Source organism: Halichoeres trimaculatus, unplaced genomic scaffold, assembly GCF_033239565.1.
Source record: "Halichoeres trimaculatus isolate MK-OKI-2021-1 unplaced genomic scaffold, fHalTri1.1 fHalTri1_scaffold_23, whole genome shotgun sequence".
Classification (NCBI taxonomy): Eukaryota; Metazoa; Chordata; class Actinopteri; order Labriformes; family Labridae; genus Halichoeres; species Halichoeres trimaculatus.
Window position 1 is genome coordinate 6802396 of NW_027437201.1, and position 18984 is coordinate 6821379.

Consider the following 18984-nt stretch of genomic DNA (forward strand, 5'->3'; position numbering starts at 1 on the left):
ATATGTTAAATAAATGTTGTATCAGGCTGTATGCTTGCTTTTGGGAAATATTTATGCCTTTATTCATGACAGTTAGACTCAGTTAGGGAAGATTCCCCAAAATTCCCCGGAAATTCATGTGCAATGTAGTTTTAAAATATTGCATTAGATGTGTTTGCATGCATCTGCTTACCAAGGAACCAAAAAATTTAACATTTATATATGTATATGGCCAAGTAAATGCAGTTCATATAAATTCTTGCAAATACCTGTTAATACCTGAAAATTTCCATGAAAAATTTCCAACTCCAAAAATTCCCAGAATTTTAAAACCCCAATTACAAAATTAGGGGCAATTGGAGATCTGCTATGTCAGCAATAGCTTATCCTCCATGGTCATAAAAAAACTCTACCTTCAACTAAAATTAAAGAGACAGTTCTTATTCCTAGTGAAAAATGGTGCTGTTAGTTTCAATAAGAGCTACATTTACCAATAAATGTGTCAAGTCCATTCAAGATTTTAAAAGGCAAAAATGATGCCAGAATTGCTTGTAGAAAGTAAAAAAAAAAAAAATCTACCAATGTGGTAGGGAAAAATACTCCTATAGTTCTTTTTATAAAGGCATTATTCTTATTTTAAGAAACTTAAAAAGCATATTTTTCTAAAAAAAAAAAATTGGAATGTAAAAACAATGGCAGACACTGGTTGCTGTACAAAATTCTCTCATTAAGAATTCAATTCTGTCTTTCCCACTTTCTGCCAATGTAATGTTTGCAGTAGTATATCCTCAACAGCTCTTTTGATACATTAGCAACATGCTAACAAAAATGATAATGCACAATAGTAAAAATATTTATAAATGAGAGTTTGGCATCAAAGATTTGTTTCAGAGGGACAAACTATGGAGTTTCTATGAAGACACATTAAAGAACAAAGCATTGAGATTAAACTCTCAAACTCACATCGGCTGGAGTGAAATGGCTGCTGTTTAGTTATGACAGAGATTATGCCAATCACAGTGAAGATGAGGAGCAGAGAGTAATGGCTTTCTGCTGCATGAGTGACTCTGTATTCTGATTGAAACCCCTGCACAGTCAACCTATTGGAAATATAAACAGGAGTGTGGAAATAATGGAGTCAAATCAAACAAGACTTTTAGCAATCAGTCATTTTAAACTTTTGGACTGCAGAATGAATCACAAGAATTATCTCTGTGCTTTCACTCATGCTGTGTCAATGTTAGCCAAGAAGAAATGTGGAAGCTGTGATGTTGTTAGTGTTGGAGAATAACATAGAAATGGTCTCAATGCTAGCAAAAGCTGTTTTTACATTTTAGGAATTGTAGTTTTTGGGTTTCTTTTCTCAGCCCTGAGCTTTTCTATTTTGTGAAATCTATTGTCATCATATGTTTAGTGCATTGAAGGTTTCTCGATTATGAACTTTGTTTTTCACAATGCTGATAGCAAATAATTCAGTCAGGACTACTCGTGTAAAAGAATTGATTATTATATCATAATCATAGGATTCATCCTGGTTGTTGAGCACTGGACTAGCTCTACAGCCTTGCAAGGGTGCTAGAGGGGGCATAGGGGTTTGTCCAACCACTCCACAGGAGCTTTGTAGATCTGTAAAAGGCTTTTGACCATGTCTCCGGGGTATCTTGTGGGGGTTGCTCTAGGAAAATGAAGTCGATGGCCCCTTGTGACAGACTATTCAATCTCTGCATTTTCCGAGTGAGAGTTTGGTTTGCATTGCAGACAGTAAGTCAAACTTGAGAAGCCAAGGCAGGTAGAGCAGCAGGAAAGACTTCTGGTATTCCCTCTGTTGCTGGGTTAGCACAGCTAGCTTGTCCATCATATTGGAGATAGATCTTACGTTCCCAGTAACGATGGATGGAAGGATAGGTTGATGTTGTCACTTCTTTGCTCACACCTGAGAACCAGCACGTTGTCCTCACCTCCTTCTCCTCACCTTGTGGGGAAACATCAGGCCTCGCACCAGTTAGCGTTGACATGCTACAGGCTGCTAACAGCTGATTTCACATGTAAACAATGTAGCCATGGTTACATGTAGGATCTCCAGACAAACACAGGAGCAAAAATATTACAAAATGTCACTGAAGACAAAACCAGTTTGGTGTCCACGACCAACAAATGAATCATGCAAAGTAACGATCCACTCCAAATGCAAAAGTGACGAAAAAGAGATGAAAAACTACAAGAAAACGGACAAAGAGAGAGCTGCCACAACAGGCTGGTTTGTGTTGATATTGGCACCCTCTGTGGACAGAGAATGCATCATATCTATTAGCTGTTTTTTTTTTCAAACCAACAACAATAAATAAAATCATCCTTCCGTTGTTCGACAGTCAATCATATCACTCTGTAAACCTGACACCTACACCCTGGCAGTCGTTTCTGAAATTACAAAAAGACTTGTTAAAAATAGTCAGTATTTTCACTGGTAGTCATGTTAGGTTTTGTAGCTCATTAAGAGTCATAGACATTAATTTCAGTCTGTTTCATAACCAGCTACACACTCCTCTCAGGAGCTTTAAAAAGAATAGAAACTGATTGATAAGTGATTTGTCTTGTGCTGAATGTAAAAGCGGGAAGGAAAACTTATTTGAGTGTCCTTTAAGAAGCATGCAGGTGTGAGCCCTGAATAGAAAGTGGTGATGAGAATAAAAAGAGGGGAGGTGGGGTGTTCATAGCCAGTCGTCTGCCAGCTCTCTCTGTTTCACTCACTCCTCTTTCCCTCGCTCTTACACACTCCACACATTTGCTCTTGAGACTCTCAGCCCTCCTTCTCCCTCTCCCCCACTCTCTCCGTTCAGCCTCGCCCCCTTTCTCTCTCGCTCGTCTCATAAAAGGGCAGCGTGATCAGCCGAGCATGGAGCTTTTAATTTGAGGCGCACATGTGCCGTTCTTGAGCTGAGGCAGACTGGATCACAGCCACGAATATGTGTCGTTGAGGGAAAAAGGGAGGGAGGATAGAAAGAAGGGTTGTCTTGCAGGAAGCACTTTGGCGGTTTTTGAACAACTTCTCTGATGGGAGATAAACTGGCGGGAGAAATCTAAATCAAACTGACAAGAGCTGCAAGAAGAGGGACCGTAAACAGGAGGAGATGCTGTTTGGTAAGACTGTTTACTCCTATGATACATGAAGTTAAGGGCTTCTCTTTCAGCGTGCTTTCTATGAAACAAACCGTGTCTCTGTGTATGTGATTTCTCTCCTCTCAAAGTGCGCTCCACAACAATGACTTTACATCCTTGCTCAAGGGCAGCTTCAGTCTCCTGCCCACCATCTGTCCTCCTTCCCTCCTCCTGCATCTCCAATGAGTCCCTGGCCTGTTTGTTTTCCTAATTGACCCCTTTTTGATGAAGCCAAGTGCGGAGTGAGTTCAGACCGATATGTCGCTCCCAGATGTGTCAAGTCATTTTAAAGCCACACAAGAACAGCGCTGATATCACCGTGCAGATTGCCGGCAATTATGTCTGCGCCTCCCTGGGGAAATATGCCCAGATTAGCTCATATAATTGGAGCCTGTTAAAGATAAAGGCAGTGTGGGGAATTTGAATCTTGAGGAGGAGATTTTTCACTCAGGGCGCAAAAATGCTGATTTCATGAAGTTTTTGACATTTTTGTGTTTCAAGTTTAACTCTTACACACAAGCAGCACACATTTTTAAGAAAGGAAGAAGATGTATTACTGATGTGTTAAGTTTGTTGTCACTAAAAATGATGGAAAATGAAAGCCAACAACACAGGAATACAAACTTAGCCTTAGGGACGGGTACCAAATTAGGTACTTTTATAGGTACTGAATTATGTCTGTGGTATCGAGTACTAATTCATGTAAACCAAAAGGTATCATGATTAGGTACTTAAACGCATCCTTGTGACTGTGGGAGAGTGGAAGATTTGGAAATTTTCCATGCGGGACATGAACACAGCATTGCAAGGTTATATACTAATAAATATGTTAAATTGAAAAACTTTGAGATTTTATAATTTAATAAATTTATATTTTTACCTAATAAAGTCAGAAAAGTACCAAAAATCGGCACTGTTGAGTACCGTTGAGTATCGATTAAGGATGGGTACCTTTCACATTTGAAACGATACGGTTCTGATGCCCAGTACCTGGCAATCGGTATCAGTACTCATCAGTACCAATTTTTGGTACTTTTCTCCTTTTCTGTGGTAAAAATATCAATTTGTTTAATAATAAAGTACTTTTTTTTATTTAAAAGATTTATTTGTCAATATATAACCTTGAAATGTTGTGTTCATGTCCAGCATGGAAAATCTCCTACTCTTCTTCTCCCTCACAGTCACAAGGATGCATTTAGGTACCTAAACATAGAACCTTTTGATTTTACGTAACTCGGTACCCAGTACTTTTGACGGAATTTGGTTGGTACTAGGGATGGGTACCTTTCACATTTGAAACAATATAGTACCAATCCCCGGTACCTGGCAATCGGTACCTGTACTCAACGGTACTTTTGTGTGTGTATGCGGGGAAAAAAAAACATTTATTTTTTATAATGAAATGTAAATTCTTTTTAATTTGATATATTTATTCATCAATATATAACCCTGTAATGCTGTGTTTATGTCCAGCATGGAAAATCACCTAGTCTTCCACTGCTTCACAGTCACAAGGATGCATTTAGGTACCTAAACATGGTACCTTTTGATTTTACGTAAATCGGTACCTGGTACTTTTGACAGAATTTGGTCAGTACCTGAAAAAGTACCTAGTTCGGTACCCATCCCTAGTCGGTACCCATCCCTAGTACCAATATTAATTGCCAGGTATCGGGCATCAGTACTGTATCATTTCAAATGTGAGAGGTACCCATCCTTTCTTACCCACTTAGCCTTCTTATATTTGATCATCAATTAATTATTTTTGTTGTTTTGTAGAGAAATGGCAAAACTGTCAGCCTCTAAGGCTGTGATTCAATCATGTTGAGATTTATTAATGACTATTAGACACTCTTGGTATTTAAAGATGTAGTTTTTTCCATACATCGAGTTGATCAGAAAATAAGCTTGTTAAATATAATGTAGCCATGAATATGACTAGTCATCAAAATATGGATACAATTTGGGAGTGACAGGTTAATTTCAACAGCAGTTTGAATTCTGTGCATTCTATGTGATGGTTCAGTTGCTTATGCACTCTTTCACACTGTGCTGTGAGTGTGTGTGTGTGTCCGGATGGCAATCCTAAGATGTGCGTGTGTGGCATCTCTGGATGCTTTCTTCTTTAAATGGCAGATTAGAGAGATCAAAGGGAGAACAGTTGGAGAGGAGATAACTGTTGAGTTTTGCCTTGTGGCTGTGCTGCAGCTGTCCCCACCCCCCATCGAGAGCTCTGCTCTGAGGCTGCAGCGACAGCGTGTGTACACAAATCTAACTCTGTTCAGGGTGATATGTGAGAGATGAGTACACAGATGAGTGTAAATTTTTGTGTTACATTTTTTTGTTTGTCAAATTGTTTTTACCTCTCTACATCTTTGGTTTATTTTTTAACATGGATTAATACTTGGCAGATTAGAGACAGGATGTGTTGATTTTCTGTCGCCAGTGCTTTGCTGAAAACACTGGATTACATCAGTAAAGTCCACCAAGCATGCAGCGTGACAACTCACATTAAGCTCTGCCTCCGTGTGTTTGACGGCGTGGCTCAGTGATGCAAATTGAAGTCATTGCAATGCGGTGACTGGCTTTGGTAATTACGTGTTCAGAGATGCAACACAACTGCAACACCATTTGTAACGAAGTGTTTCTCGTGGTGAACAAACAAGTCTTTGCTGGGATTCCTGTACAACATTATTTGGTATCTGTTTGCTGAAACATTAAACAGTGCTGTTGTAGTAAAGAAAACCAAAGTCTTAAAGAAATAAAGAGGCATTAGAGTTTAATTTGCTATACATTTTGCATAAGGTTTAAAAAAGAGTTTCTCAAGTCTCATTTACCAGAAACAAAATCATTAAACAAACCCATCATCATTATGACATCTCATCAGAATCTTTATCCACCGCTTTGGGGCATATTGTCTCCTCCATCCCTCTGTTCTTACACCCACGTCTTTTTCATTTAATCTCTTACTGTCAATTCACAAATGCTGGAAAATGCTAAAAATCCTCAAAGTGTCGGAAATTGGAAGCAATTAATACCAGTTTTCAAATGTGACACGTGCTGGCTTGAGTTATGTCATCTAACCTCAACATTGGCTTTTAAAGTTGTTGAAACTAAACTCTGCACTTGACTAAAAACCCCGCTTGTGCTTTCTAAAGTCCTGCAGTGCATTGTCAAAAAAAATAAAAGCCTGTAATGTGTTCTACCACCCACACACAAATCATTTATCAGAGAGAGGAAAAACACCGCAGCAGCGCTTTAGATTGCTACAAATAATAGCTTTGAGACCAGCTTAAAATAGCCGATGCATATTACACATTACCTCACCGACTGCTTGCTATTATTAAACTGCTTCTAGCTTGTGTTTGCCAAAATCTTACATGTTGATCCATCTTTTAGCATTTAGAATCATTCTTTTCAATTAACATCAAGCTGACTGTGCCACTTTTAATCATCCTCAACCAACAGAGCCATACATTTGTGAGTCAGTTGGCCAAAATTATGACTTTTTGCTAGATTTTTAAGAACAAAACATCCTGTCCAGATTGGGAGAGGAAGAGAAAACAAGTAGTTGTTTCCTTGTGATGTTAGCTGAAAGTTTGTAAACTCTTCAAGGAGACAGAAGTTCATGAGTGGGTTTATACAGGACCATTAATTTGCCTGTTGGGGCTCATTTCACTATCCAGCAGCGTTAATGACTCATTATTCTAATTGAAGGGTAATGAGTATGAAGCAGTATGGTTTTAATTGCAATACTGATGGTGCCGATTATCTTAGAGTACAAATTTAATTAGCTACTGTACTTTCACTCAGTGCCTCCTTGTGCGGTTGGGTGCATTTTAATGTATTTATGCCTCAACAGGGTCGGGAACACTTGTTATCAGTGTGTGGCTGACTCTGTTGGTTCAGTGCAGATAAGTCGGTTTGTGAAATCAAAGTCAGGAAAGCAAACTCAGGGTTGCTGATAAAACCAACTTATGTTTGTAGTTTGTGTAGTAAATGAGTATGTGTTGGTGCCAGGACACCAGTGTAGCTTGGCTGGTTGGGTGAGTGCCCCATGTCCGTGGACAACAGTCCTTGGTACGTGTACAGTAAATGTTTAAAGGTCCCATATTATGCAAAAATCACTTTATTAAGTTTTTTAGTGAAATTTGTGGGTCTTTGGCTTTCCTCCCAGCCCACAAAATGTGATATTTAATGACAAAACCTGCACTTAGTAGTGCTTGTGAATGTAAAATCATGACCTACAGTGCTGCTCAAAAGTTTGTGAACCCCCTCAACATTTTGGAATTTTCTATTATTTCAACCTGATTTCCTAATTTAATCAGAACTGTTATTTTTTATATGAAATAACAGGTATAGCTTAATCAATTCAGTAGTTTTTTTTTGTTTTTTTAACAGTTGTGTTGTCGAGACTAAATTAAAAAGAGTTTTTCATCAACTGATGTAGGTGCAAAAGTTAGTGAACCCTGAGCTGCATTGCTTAGAACAAGCAGCAGGTGGGACAAATTGGTGGCTAAATTAACCGCTGAAATGGACCAATGAAGTGAGAGATGTTTAGGGAAGAAATTGCGCATCACTGATTGAAACAGAGATAAAACCAGGTCACTTCAGTCTTACCAGGTGAACCCATACAGGTCAATCATGCCGAGAGGAAGAGAGATCTCAGAGGACCTCAAGAAGAGGGTAGTGACAGCACATTTGTCTGGGGAAAGCTATAAAGTCATCTCAAACAAACTTGAGCTTCATCGTTCCACCGTGAGGCAGATCATCTACAAATGGAGAGCCCTGAAAAAGACTACAACCCTGCCTAGAAGTGGACGACCGTCTAAAATATCAGAAAGAGCCATAAGAAAAATGAAGATTCAGGTAAAAGCCAACCCAAACATAACATCTCGGGATTTGCAAACCTCTCTTGCTGCATCTGGGACACATGTGCATGCTTCCACAATAAGAAGAAAACTCAATCAACATGGCTTTCATGGAAGGGTTGCTAGGAAGAAGCCTCTGCTCACAAAAAAGAACAAAGCTGCCCGTCTCAACTTTGCCAGAGAGCACCTAGAGAAACCTGAAGCTTTCTGGAAGTCCATTCTGTGGACAGATGAGTCCAAAATTGAACTGTTTGGTCACAACCAAAACCGCCATGTCTGGCGAAAAGTCAACACTGCATACCACCAAAAGAACCTTCTCCCAACAGTGAAGCATGGAGGTGGGAATGTCAAGATCGGGGCTTGCTTTTCATCCTCAGGACCTGGACAACTCCACATAGTCCAGGGAATCATGAATTCTGAGGAATATTGTCAAATCCTAGAACATAACCTGACGCCATCTGTTTTGAAGTTAAAGCTTGGCAGAAGGTGGATCATGCAACATGATAATGATCCAAAGCATTCCAGCAATACAACCAAGGAATGGCTGAAAAAGAAGAAGATTCGTGTTCTGGACTGGCCCAGTCAAAGTCCTGACCTAAATCCCATTGAAATGCTGTGGCGGGACCTGAAGCGAGCAGTTCATGCCAGACGCCCATCAAACCTCTCTCAACTGACTGCGTTCTGCAAGGAAGAATGGGCAAAAATCCCCCAAAGTAGATGTGAGAGGCTGATTAGTCACTACAGAAACCGTTTGGTTGAGGTAATCTCTGCAAAAGGAGGCGCAATATCCTATTAACTGAAGGGGTTCACATACTTTTGCACACATGATATCTGAGTTTTTCTTAAATCAACCACTTTTGTTAAATAAAGAATGACAATATAACTATTTCTTTTGTTTCAGTCCATTATTTGGAATGTCAGTATTGTGGATTTGGGTATAACTTAACATTTAATAAGGTTATTTTAGTTTTTTTTACAAAAAATCTGACCATCGCTGTGGGGTTCACAAACTTTCGAGCAGCACTGTAAATTGAGCTGTTTGGATTTTGGGGATTTGCCGACGTCAGCTATCCACAGTTTTGCTGTGGAAATGCAAACGGGATCAGGCTTAACTGTACCAAACCGTACTGAACCAACCCCGACTGCTTGGTGGAAACGCAGATTTTTCTGTAAACAGCCACATAGTTCCATGCACAAGCTTCCCACCTCGGAAGGAGACAGGACTTATTGGCTAGAGTTCATTTATCAAGGAAATGTGCCAGCTACACTCAGTAAAACTGTGCATGTGTGTGCTAGTCACTTCATGGCCGACTGCTTTTCCAACTTCGGACAGTACAACAGAGGGCTAGCTAATAGACTGGTCCTGAATCCAGGCGCATTACCAACCATCCACCAACAAACCTCGGACCCTCGAAATGTGAGTATTTTAAATGCTGTGTGCTGTGGAGCAGATGTAAGAGCTTTTCCTCAGTGTCCCCCCTGTCTCTGTGTTAGCTTCAGGATGCTAACTTTAGCTGCGGTTAGCCTGTTGTTTTAGCCTGTAATGTTACGGTAAACGAGCTTCGCTGTTTTCTAAACATTGTGCACTCGGAGCTCGTGGCGCTGCTCTCAGTGACGCTGAAGAGCGGGGCGGTATCAGCGGTGGCTCATTTACATATGAAGGTCACGCCCACTAAATCAGAGCATTCTGAACAGAGGGGCTATGAGAGCCTGGAAACAATGCTGCTGTGCTTGATTTATTGGCTTTTTGGACCAAAACATGTTACTACCATTTCATGAAGACATCAATGATCCATATTAAACTGCAGAAAAGGAGCAGAATATGGGTCATTTAAAGGATTGTTGGTGTCATTAATAAGTTCCTCTCTTGGTATAGAACTATGTCCTTCATCTGTACAGGCTGTGATTGCATTTGAATACATGGTACAACCTGAATGAAAAAAGTCCCCTCGTCTTTTAGTTTTCATGTTTGTCATTCAAAACCTCGAGCTTGCGCTGAATCAAAACATGCCCTCCTTTTTTCTCAGCCCTGCTAACACAGACTGACAGCTCCAATCAGTCATTGTCGAGTGTTGACACTATGAGTTTGATTAGCCTGACTGCTAATGACTTAAGGGTTCACACACACACACACACACACACACACACACACACACACCACACACACACACACACACACACACACACACACACACACACACACACACACACACACACACACACCCTCTGTGTTGTGAAGTCTTTTCAGGTAGACTGATGTTTTAAAGCGCACTTCATAGTGAATCTCGTTAATCCCATCATCCCTCCAAATTGTTCTCCAATGGTGAAAGCTTAGCTGTGTGACTGTGTGACACTGTGATTTTTGCACAGTTAATTTGAAGAACTGCTCATCTCGCTCTTGATTAGCCAAGTGTGTCTGTGATTGTTCTCACTGAACCTGTTCTAAGCATCCTGATACAGACTTAAAGGCTGCACATTTGACACCACATCTGACTTGTAGCTGTCCGTGTTGGAGCTCAGAATGACTCATCCTGCATCAAAATGAGGACACACTTTTCCAAATGCATTGAGCAGCTTCCCAAGAGCAACTACATTAAGTCATTTCAAGGGTTTTGACACATGCCTGGGATTTTTATTACACCCTGAATACACCAACAGCTAGTGTGGCCTCATAGTATTAAGTAATCAGAAATGTACTGCACATAAGCGCCTGACCAATGTCAACAGACTATGAGAAACTCAATAATCTAATGTACAGTATGTCTTCAAAAATTAAAGTGATGATGTAAGGTGAAGCCCCCCCCCCCCCCCCCCCCCCCCCCGATTGGCCAGCCCCCTGGCAAACAGTCAAGGGCAGAGCTTACACAATGTAACATGTTACACTTAACACGTGATGTAACAGAACCAAATGTAACACAAACCTATGTAACACAGCGCAACTCAAGTCAATCTAAGTAACACAACATAACATGACATAATGTAACGTGACATAACATTACACAACGTGACATAACATTACACAACGTAACACAACGTAACACAACGTAACACTACGCAACACAACGTAACACAACGTAACACAACGTAACACTATGTAACACTACGTAACACTATGCAACACAACGTAACACTACGTAACACAATGTAACACTACGTAACACTACGTAACATAACAGGATATAAAACAACATGATGCAACATATATAATGTAACACAACAAAACTTAACATAATGTAACATAACATAACATAACGTAACATAACATAACATAACGTAAAACAACGTAATGTAACTCAAAGTAATGTAACTCAACTTTAGGTAACTCAGCATAAAGTTAAAAAACGTAATGCAACACAACCTAATGTTACATAATATAACACAATGTAACATAACACAACATAATGTAACACAACATAACGTAACACAATGTAACGTAACACAATGTAACATAACACAATGTAACATAACATAATGTAACGTAACACAACGTTACGTAACACAGCATATCATAACACTATGTAACATAACACAACCTAATTTAACTGATCGTAATGTAACACATCGCAACGTAACACAACATCACGTAACACAACTTATCATTACGCATGATGTCACTCAACGTTACACAACAGAACACAACCAAATGAAACACAACCTCACATAATACAACCTAATACAACTCAACATAATGTAACACAACATAACGTAACACTGAATAACACAACATACTGTGAGACAATGTATTGTGACACAATATAAAACTTTACATAACACAGTGTCACTTAACACAACGTCATGTCACACAACGTCATGTAACACAACTTTACTTGTTTTGAATGAAAAAGCTTCAAGGACCCTCTTTCTCCTGTAGCAGGTCTTTTCCTGCAGCTCTGTTTGTGCTTTTGAGGGAAAAGTAGGTAAACAGGTTACACTTAAATCCAGAAATAGTCCTGACTTCCCCACTTATTGTTCTCATTATACCTCCAGCTGGTTTGAGTACACGAGACTGCTGACTGAGGACACTTCCTCTGTTCTGGAGAGTGAATCTTCATGACAAAAAATGATTGAGGTCAATTGTCACAGGAATTTTAAATGGCTAAGCTTTTGCATAGGCTTCTTCTTAATATATGTACTTGAACACATTTGCGCTTGCACTCCAACTGTCAGCAAAATGCATTCATGTTCAGGTCTCTCCTGATGTGCTGACTTAAATAAAAAATATTGTGCCTCCAAATCTGGGGACGTGTCTTGTAGATTAAGCAGAAAATACAAACCTGCTGAAATATGCAGCTGCCAGGAGACATGACATTGCCCCAAAAATGTTGACAGCAAACTAAAGTACTCTATTAGGATTCATGCAACACACTGTTGAGACTCCTGTAAAATTAGTTTCCTAAAGTAAGATGTGACAGATCTACAGAAAGTCGGGTGGTCTTTCTTATTTTTTCAGTCAGCCTTTGGCCTCAGGATGGCTTTAGCACCAGGATCTGCTCTGAAAACACTTTGTGTAGTGATCAGGGGTGTCACCCTCTGTAGGAAAACATTATTTTTTAGCTCAGATACTGTCAATAGGAGCAGTTTTGACGGCCTCAGATGATAGCACTGAGCTTAAGATGCTTTGCCAGGAGCATAATGTTCAGACATGAGTTTTATCAAAAAGTTAATGGACAAACTTTACTCATGTTCTGCTTTGCTCAACCTTAATAGTCTCAACTTGAAAGAGCTGGAGAAAGTGCTCTTTCTGACCTCTGTAATAAAATTGCTGATGCTTACATGTGCTTCATAATGTATCCCTGATAAAAAAAAAAAAAAAATCTTTTAAGATGAACTACTCAGCAGCCCGACAGCGATTCTCATCTCTGAAGCAGCTAATTTACGATCCTTCAAACTCTCCTTTTACCAGGCAGAGAGCCAGAGAGGAGCATCCAGGCAGAAGCTGCTAACTACTAAGTTCACAGGGAGGATAAAGCTGCCACAGACTTTGAATATCGATAAGTATGTGAGGTATGCCTTTCAGACGCTCTGATTGGATGGAGGCTTATCTTGTTTCAAGCAGATGGTGGCAGTTAGTTGTGAGTGTGCTTGATACAGAAGTGCAGAACGCTTTGGGAGGACGGTTGATAAAGTAAACAATGCAAAAAATACTGCTTATTCTGAGCTGCACTGATAGCACAGAGGAATCTAGCAGCCTACTTTACATTGCACATGCTAGCAAGCTCATGTTGTGACAGTGTTGTGGATGAAAAAGGGAAAAATATGTGCCCTTTGTTGAATCTTTTTAGTACAAGCCCCCTGTGGTGGGTTAAATCACAGCTCTAGGTTGTATCCAGTGGATTTTCTTTTGACCAGAGGACACAAGTCCTGGGTTTCACCTTGAGCAAGTTCGATTTTGGTTTTATGCACCCTCGGTTGGAAACAGCCCCTTGGTGCTCCAGTTGAAAGTAGGACAGATTCTGCAGGGAGCCTGATCCAGGCAGGATGTTGCCCCGCAGGTAGAAATTCTCCTGAAGCTGTGGGTTGTGCCAGCTGTGACGGTGACAGCCAGAAGGAGAAATCTGCCTGTTGGCTGCTAGTCGTGGCCTAAATGTTCTGTGTCACAATAAAGATGATTTATTAAAAGACCACACAAAATAAGACAGCGGTAGCATTTTAAGCCAACATGGAAATGAGGCTTTTCACTCCTCTGTTTAGCTCCCAGAGTAGGTAGCTAAGCGGAGCTGTCAATAGCAGTTTTAATGGATGCTAATTCATCCTCCAGAGCTCATCATAACTGCCTGCTTCTCTGCCTGTTGTGGAAGCGATGAATGGCATCATCATTGCTGCAAAAGCACGCTGCACTAACCACTTCTGTTTTATGACTCAGAAAGCTGTGTGCGTCATGCTTTTTAAAGAGTAGAAATCAAGCTATTCAGTTTTTATCATTTGACAATGAGCTCTGAAGGCCTGTGTGGGAGACTTTAGAGCGGTTCAGTCACACACTCAGAGTCTAATCCTGCCTGTTTGATGACATTTTGTGTTATGACTTACTGCTGTTCTGCAAATAGGGAGATAACTGTTAGTTAAATTAAAAAAATAAAAATAATAACAGATTTTTATTCCATTTACTAAGCAGAGGGAAAACTGCTCTGACTGTACCCCATAGGACAGCCAGATGAAGTGCTTCTGAGGGGAATGCTCTGTTGATTAGATGTTTATCCAGTTATTACGTGGATGTAAAAACACTTTGTTCTGATAGGTCCGTAGCAAAGGTCTGTTTTCTCACTGGCTGTTGCTATGGATGCAAATCACAGACTCTGGTGAACTAACAGTAATAATTTCAGCTCTCCAAAAGAAATCTAATGAGTTTGATTGGTCTGTTTACCTTCCTCTGTCTTTTTTTTCCACAGTAGACACAGAAATCTACGGAATAGAAGATGAAGTCAACACTTGACAGATTATGGAATGTATTACAGCAGAGTGTAAAGAGAGGGTCTTGTGTGCCCTCTGGAACCCCTGTAGAAGCTTTGCATGAAAAAGTTTCTGTTTTTCTCAGATTGAAGTTTTACAAACCCTTCATTTTAGCCTTTGTCTTAGCTGCTGTCTCTTTAAAGCTCCCTGCTCAACAAACCCCCTTCCCTCTGATTGGCCAGCCCTCTAGAGGTCTGCTGGGGGCAGAGCTATAGGCAGAACTTGGTGTTTGAGGCCCGCCCCTCGAATATGTCCTCAACCAGCCACAAGATCCTCATGATCTCATGATTGCAGCAAGTTTTGTGAAGATCTTGTGCTTTGTTTTTTCATTTTTTTAGTGGAAGACTTTCTTTGGTAATTATTTATTTTTGAGGTGTCAGCAAGTCACTTGTAGGTTCTTGGTCTTTTTCCACTTTGAATTATAGTAACACAAAGGGTGTGAAAATGATAAACCTTACTTAAGAGTGATAGAAAGCAACAAAAATACCCCCAAAACTACAGTTTATTGTTCTGGAAAAAAAAAAGTTACTGAATGAAAAACATGCTCACTCACAAAAAAAAAACAAAATAAGTTCTGAACACTTATAAACAAAACACTAAAGCTGCATTTTCACCAAGCAGTCCAGTTCGGTTCAGCACAGTTTGGTACGGTTAAGCCTGATCCCGTTTGCGTTTACACAGCAAACTGTGCCCCCTTGTGGTAGGCGGTGTGTAAGCCGGATGCCGATAGCTGTATCTGTTCAATAATAGCGTGACGCCATAGCAGCGCGACATAGTGTACTCTGCTAATACATCCAACAAAGAAGAAAAATACAACACAGTAAACAAAGAGCAACAACGGAAGACATCCAGCGTTTTGTCCTCTTTGTGATTGGCTTGTAACTCTTTGATACAAAAAACAATCAAGCTTTGATTCAGAGAAGGCTGTGTGTCACCAGGAGAAATGCAGCCGCTGTCGCACGGTAAGTGATGATTCTTTCGACCAACCAACGGTCTATGGTGTCGTAGCTCCACCTTCCGGAATCAGACCAGTTTAGCCTGGCACCCGTACGGAAGGGTCCCAAAAAAGTGGGACGACTTGTCTCGGTTATTTGGGGATCTGTCCCAGGATCAGTCAGTGGAAACGCTCTAAAATGCGTGCCAAGATGAACCGCTTGGTGGAAACAGGGCTTTAATTCTCAAAAAAAAAATAAAAAAGATCCTCTTTCAGGCTCTTAACTAAGTTGTATAGTACTTTTTCACAGTTTAGTCCAATCTCTTTTTACGAAACACTGAACAAAAGGTCAGAAGTTAGTCAGTCATAGCCAGTGAAATTAGTCTAGGTATTTTTTGAGATCCCAGTGAAACAGCATATATCCATGGTAGGCAGCCAGGAGATGAAAGAGGAGCAGAGGTTTAAAGCCTGCGAGGGTCTTAACAACCCTGAACTTGACACAACCACCTACAAAATGAGGATACTGGCCCCTCTGGATGACACTAGTGACGCCATAATAATGTGTCTCTTCCCTCTAGCAAGATAGATATTTTGGATGCTCTCATATAAACAAGAAAGCCATAAAAAAATCTGTATTTATTGTAAAAGTGTTTCATGAAAAGGTAGCAGTGTAGTTATCAGGATTACGTAACACCATATGTTACCCCTTGCGCATCACATTGGTCAATGCATTACACAAATGCATTGAATAGTATTCAAAGCTTCAAATAACCATGATACCACATATTATCCAAAGTTTCATGGCTACAGAGTGGTAACAGGTCGTAAAATTTGATGTTTTGCAGTTTGAAGCTCTTTAGTCTGTGTGTGTGTTAAGTGAATAGATCATTAAACTGACACTGCCTCTAATCCCAGATTAAGATTGATGATCTGTAGGAGCCCTGATGTCAAGTACTTTTTTCCAAACACAGCTCAGATTTTATGGTGCCAACAGAACAAACAAAATAACTTAAAGCTTAAAATCTGTGAAACAGATAAAAGGCCTTTAGTCAGTTGTTCATGCTGGAAGCTAATTATACCAAACACACAGGGCTCATGAGGATGTCTGTTGTCAGAATCATAAACAAGCTTCTTCACCACCATGTTGATTCAGAATGAAGCTAAAACAGATGATTCTGAGTGATACATCCGCCATGAAAGGAGCCAACATGGCTTTCCCTCTGATGCTCTTGCTTTAATTTGTCGCTGTGAAGCCTCCCATCCCACCACTTTTCCTTTCTCCCTCCCCCCTTCAAGAAAAGAAGCCATTTCTGTCCCTCTGTGATTGCTGTGATGTTGAATCACCCAGAGACTAATCCTGGAAATAAAAGAGATTAATCTTTCTCCCTCCCCGTTTTTCAGGGGGCCAAATTCTCTGCAGCTGATAATCTCCTATCCTTTCTTAATACACAGAGGTTAGCTGCTGTGACCCCAGACTTCCAGCCTCTGAGAGAAAACTATCTTCAAGCTTAAAGAAATAAAATGGATACAGATGATCTAGCAGGAAATGGCTCAGCTCAAAGCAGCAGGATTAGAAAAGTCAAATATGACGTGAAAAACTTGTCATTAAAAGTGACTCTGAAAGTACAGTAGTTAGGTGAAAAATGTTTTGTGCCTGCTTTTAGCTGCCCTCACTGATGTTTTTTTGCTAATATATTTGCTTAATACATAAGAAAAACATCTCTCCGACTTGTTTGATTACAGTAATTTCACTGTTTATTTGAGTATGCAGTTTTCTATTCTCCAATTCAAGGGCAACATATTTTGTTGGATGAGCGTTAAATATTCATATTTGGTTTTAACTCAACAGAATACCAAATGATACAAATATAAAAACAGACAGACACTTAGAAACTCTAAACTATATTTTGAATGATGTTGATGGTAGTCGAATTACATGGCCCAGGCTTTGTTAGCCAGCTAGCTACCTATGGCTGCACAATATGGGTTGTGCTATGTGCAAATGTAAAGTAGGAACTGCTGGCTATGCTAACAGGAGATTCCCTTGAACAGACCGTCTCATTTGGGTTAAGCTTGAGTGGTTACGAACACAGGCTGTGAAGAATGGATCCCTCAAAAAATGTGACACAGCTTATGGGTAACAGTTGAGATATTTAGCTCTCAGAGAACTTCAGGCTACATTAAGTAGGTAAGCTTTGAACTTGTCAGCATTCAAAACAATTACAAGTAATATAACCTCAAAGACTACCTCATCTGATGGGGTGTCTACATGGACATAGTCTCTGTGATGTCACTCTCTGGCTGTTAAAGCAGAGTTTTGGAACCTATTGTCAGCAGTCGCCGTATTGAAAATGCTAACTCAATCTAACTTTTGAACAACCCAACGTGAAGCAAATCAGGCAATCTTTTAGCCTCCCTGCTAGCATCAATGTTATTTCCCAAGGTGGGATTTGTCAAAAACACAGGTGGGAGATATTTCCTATTTTGTGGTAGTTACCTCTGCCAAGGAGGTTATGTTTTGGGGAGTTTGTCTGTTTGTTCGTCTGTGAACAACATTATCAAAAACTTAATAAGGGATCTTGATGGAATTTTCAGGAAATGTTCAAAATGGGATAAGGAAGAAGTGATTAAATTTTGGAGGTGATCTGGATCACTGTCTGGATCCAGGACTTTTTTAAAGGATTCTTTATCATTGTGAGATAGAGCTGTTTTCACCATATGTGTATATAACCCCGCAATAAATGGTAGAGTGTTTTGCCTCACTCTACTGGTTACCCATACCATTTAGGGTTAATTTTAAAATCCTTTTATTTGTTTTTGAATTTCTTCATGGTCTTGCCCTGCCCGATTTCTCTGAGCTTGTTTGACATTGTTTAATTTTTTTTTTTTTTGTATTTTACATGAAGTATTTTTTTTGTCTCACATTAGCTATGCATTTATTTTATTTTATTTTATTTTATTTTAATTTTGTTTTATTTTATTTATTTTCTTTATTATTTTAATTATTTAATTCTCTGTAAAGCACTTTGGTCAACAGTGTCTGTTTTTAAAATGCTTAATAAATAATATTGGATTGGATTGGATAATTTTCTGCTGACTAAAAATCCTAATCTGTTGAATTTAGCTATGAGTACATCAACTTGTAATAGCTGCTTTTGTATGAGAGGTCATTTTTAAATAGTTATCTAAATCCTGCTGTGTTTTACATTTGGCTACAGGTTTAGTAATTGACTTCTGAAGCTCTGAAGTGATGAAGGACTATTTATAAAAGCTCATCAAGGCCTGTTGGCAAACACATTCCCAGCCTGATTGAATGAAACTAATTTAACCTCAGCATTTGTCTTTCTTGAAGCTTTGTGACACTTTCTGGATGCAGACGAGACGGCTAACTTCAGAGTGAAGTCCTCTTCTGACACGTTCCTCTTCACCCTATGTTGAAAATATTCTCACACTTGGTGGCACTTTCTCGTTTGCTGAGCCCAAAATGCAGTTAATTAAACGTCTTGCCCGGCTGTGTTTTGTGAATACATGCGTGGGAGATTAATGAGATCAATTTTAGATTTGTGTGGGAGCGGGAATCAATGCCCCCGAAAAGTC

The 18984-nt window shown here is 39.7% G+C and overlaps 1 protein-coding gene across 2 annotated transcripts in view; it reads left to right on the forward strand.

The window, feature by feature from the left end:
- LOC141785234 (zinc finger protein 385B-like) overlaps positions 1–18984 on the forward strand; it is an 86414-nt gene that overhangs the window by 46824 nt on the left and 20606 nt on the right. Inside the window, exon 1 of one of the 2 annotated variants that reach the window (XM_074663416.1) lies at positions 2807–3117. The exons of the other annotated variant lie outside the window; for it this stretch is intronic. Within the exon in view, the coding sequence (XP_074519517.1) occupies positions 3108–3117 (10 nt within the window). The 5' untranslated portion in view covers positions 2807–3107. Of the gene's footprint in view, positions 1–2806; positions 3118–18984 lie in introns of those variants that run through there. 2 annotated transcript variants of the gene reach the window in all.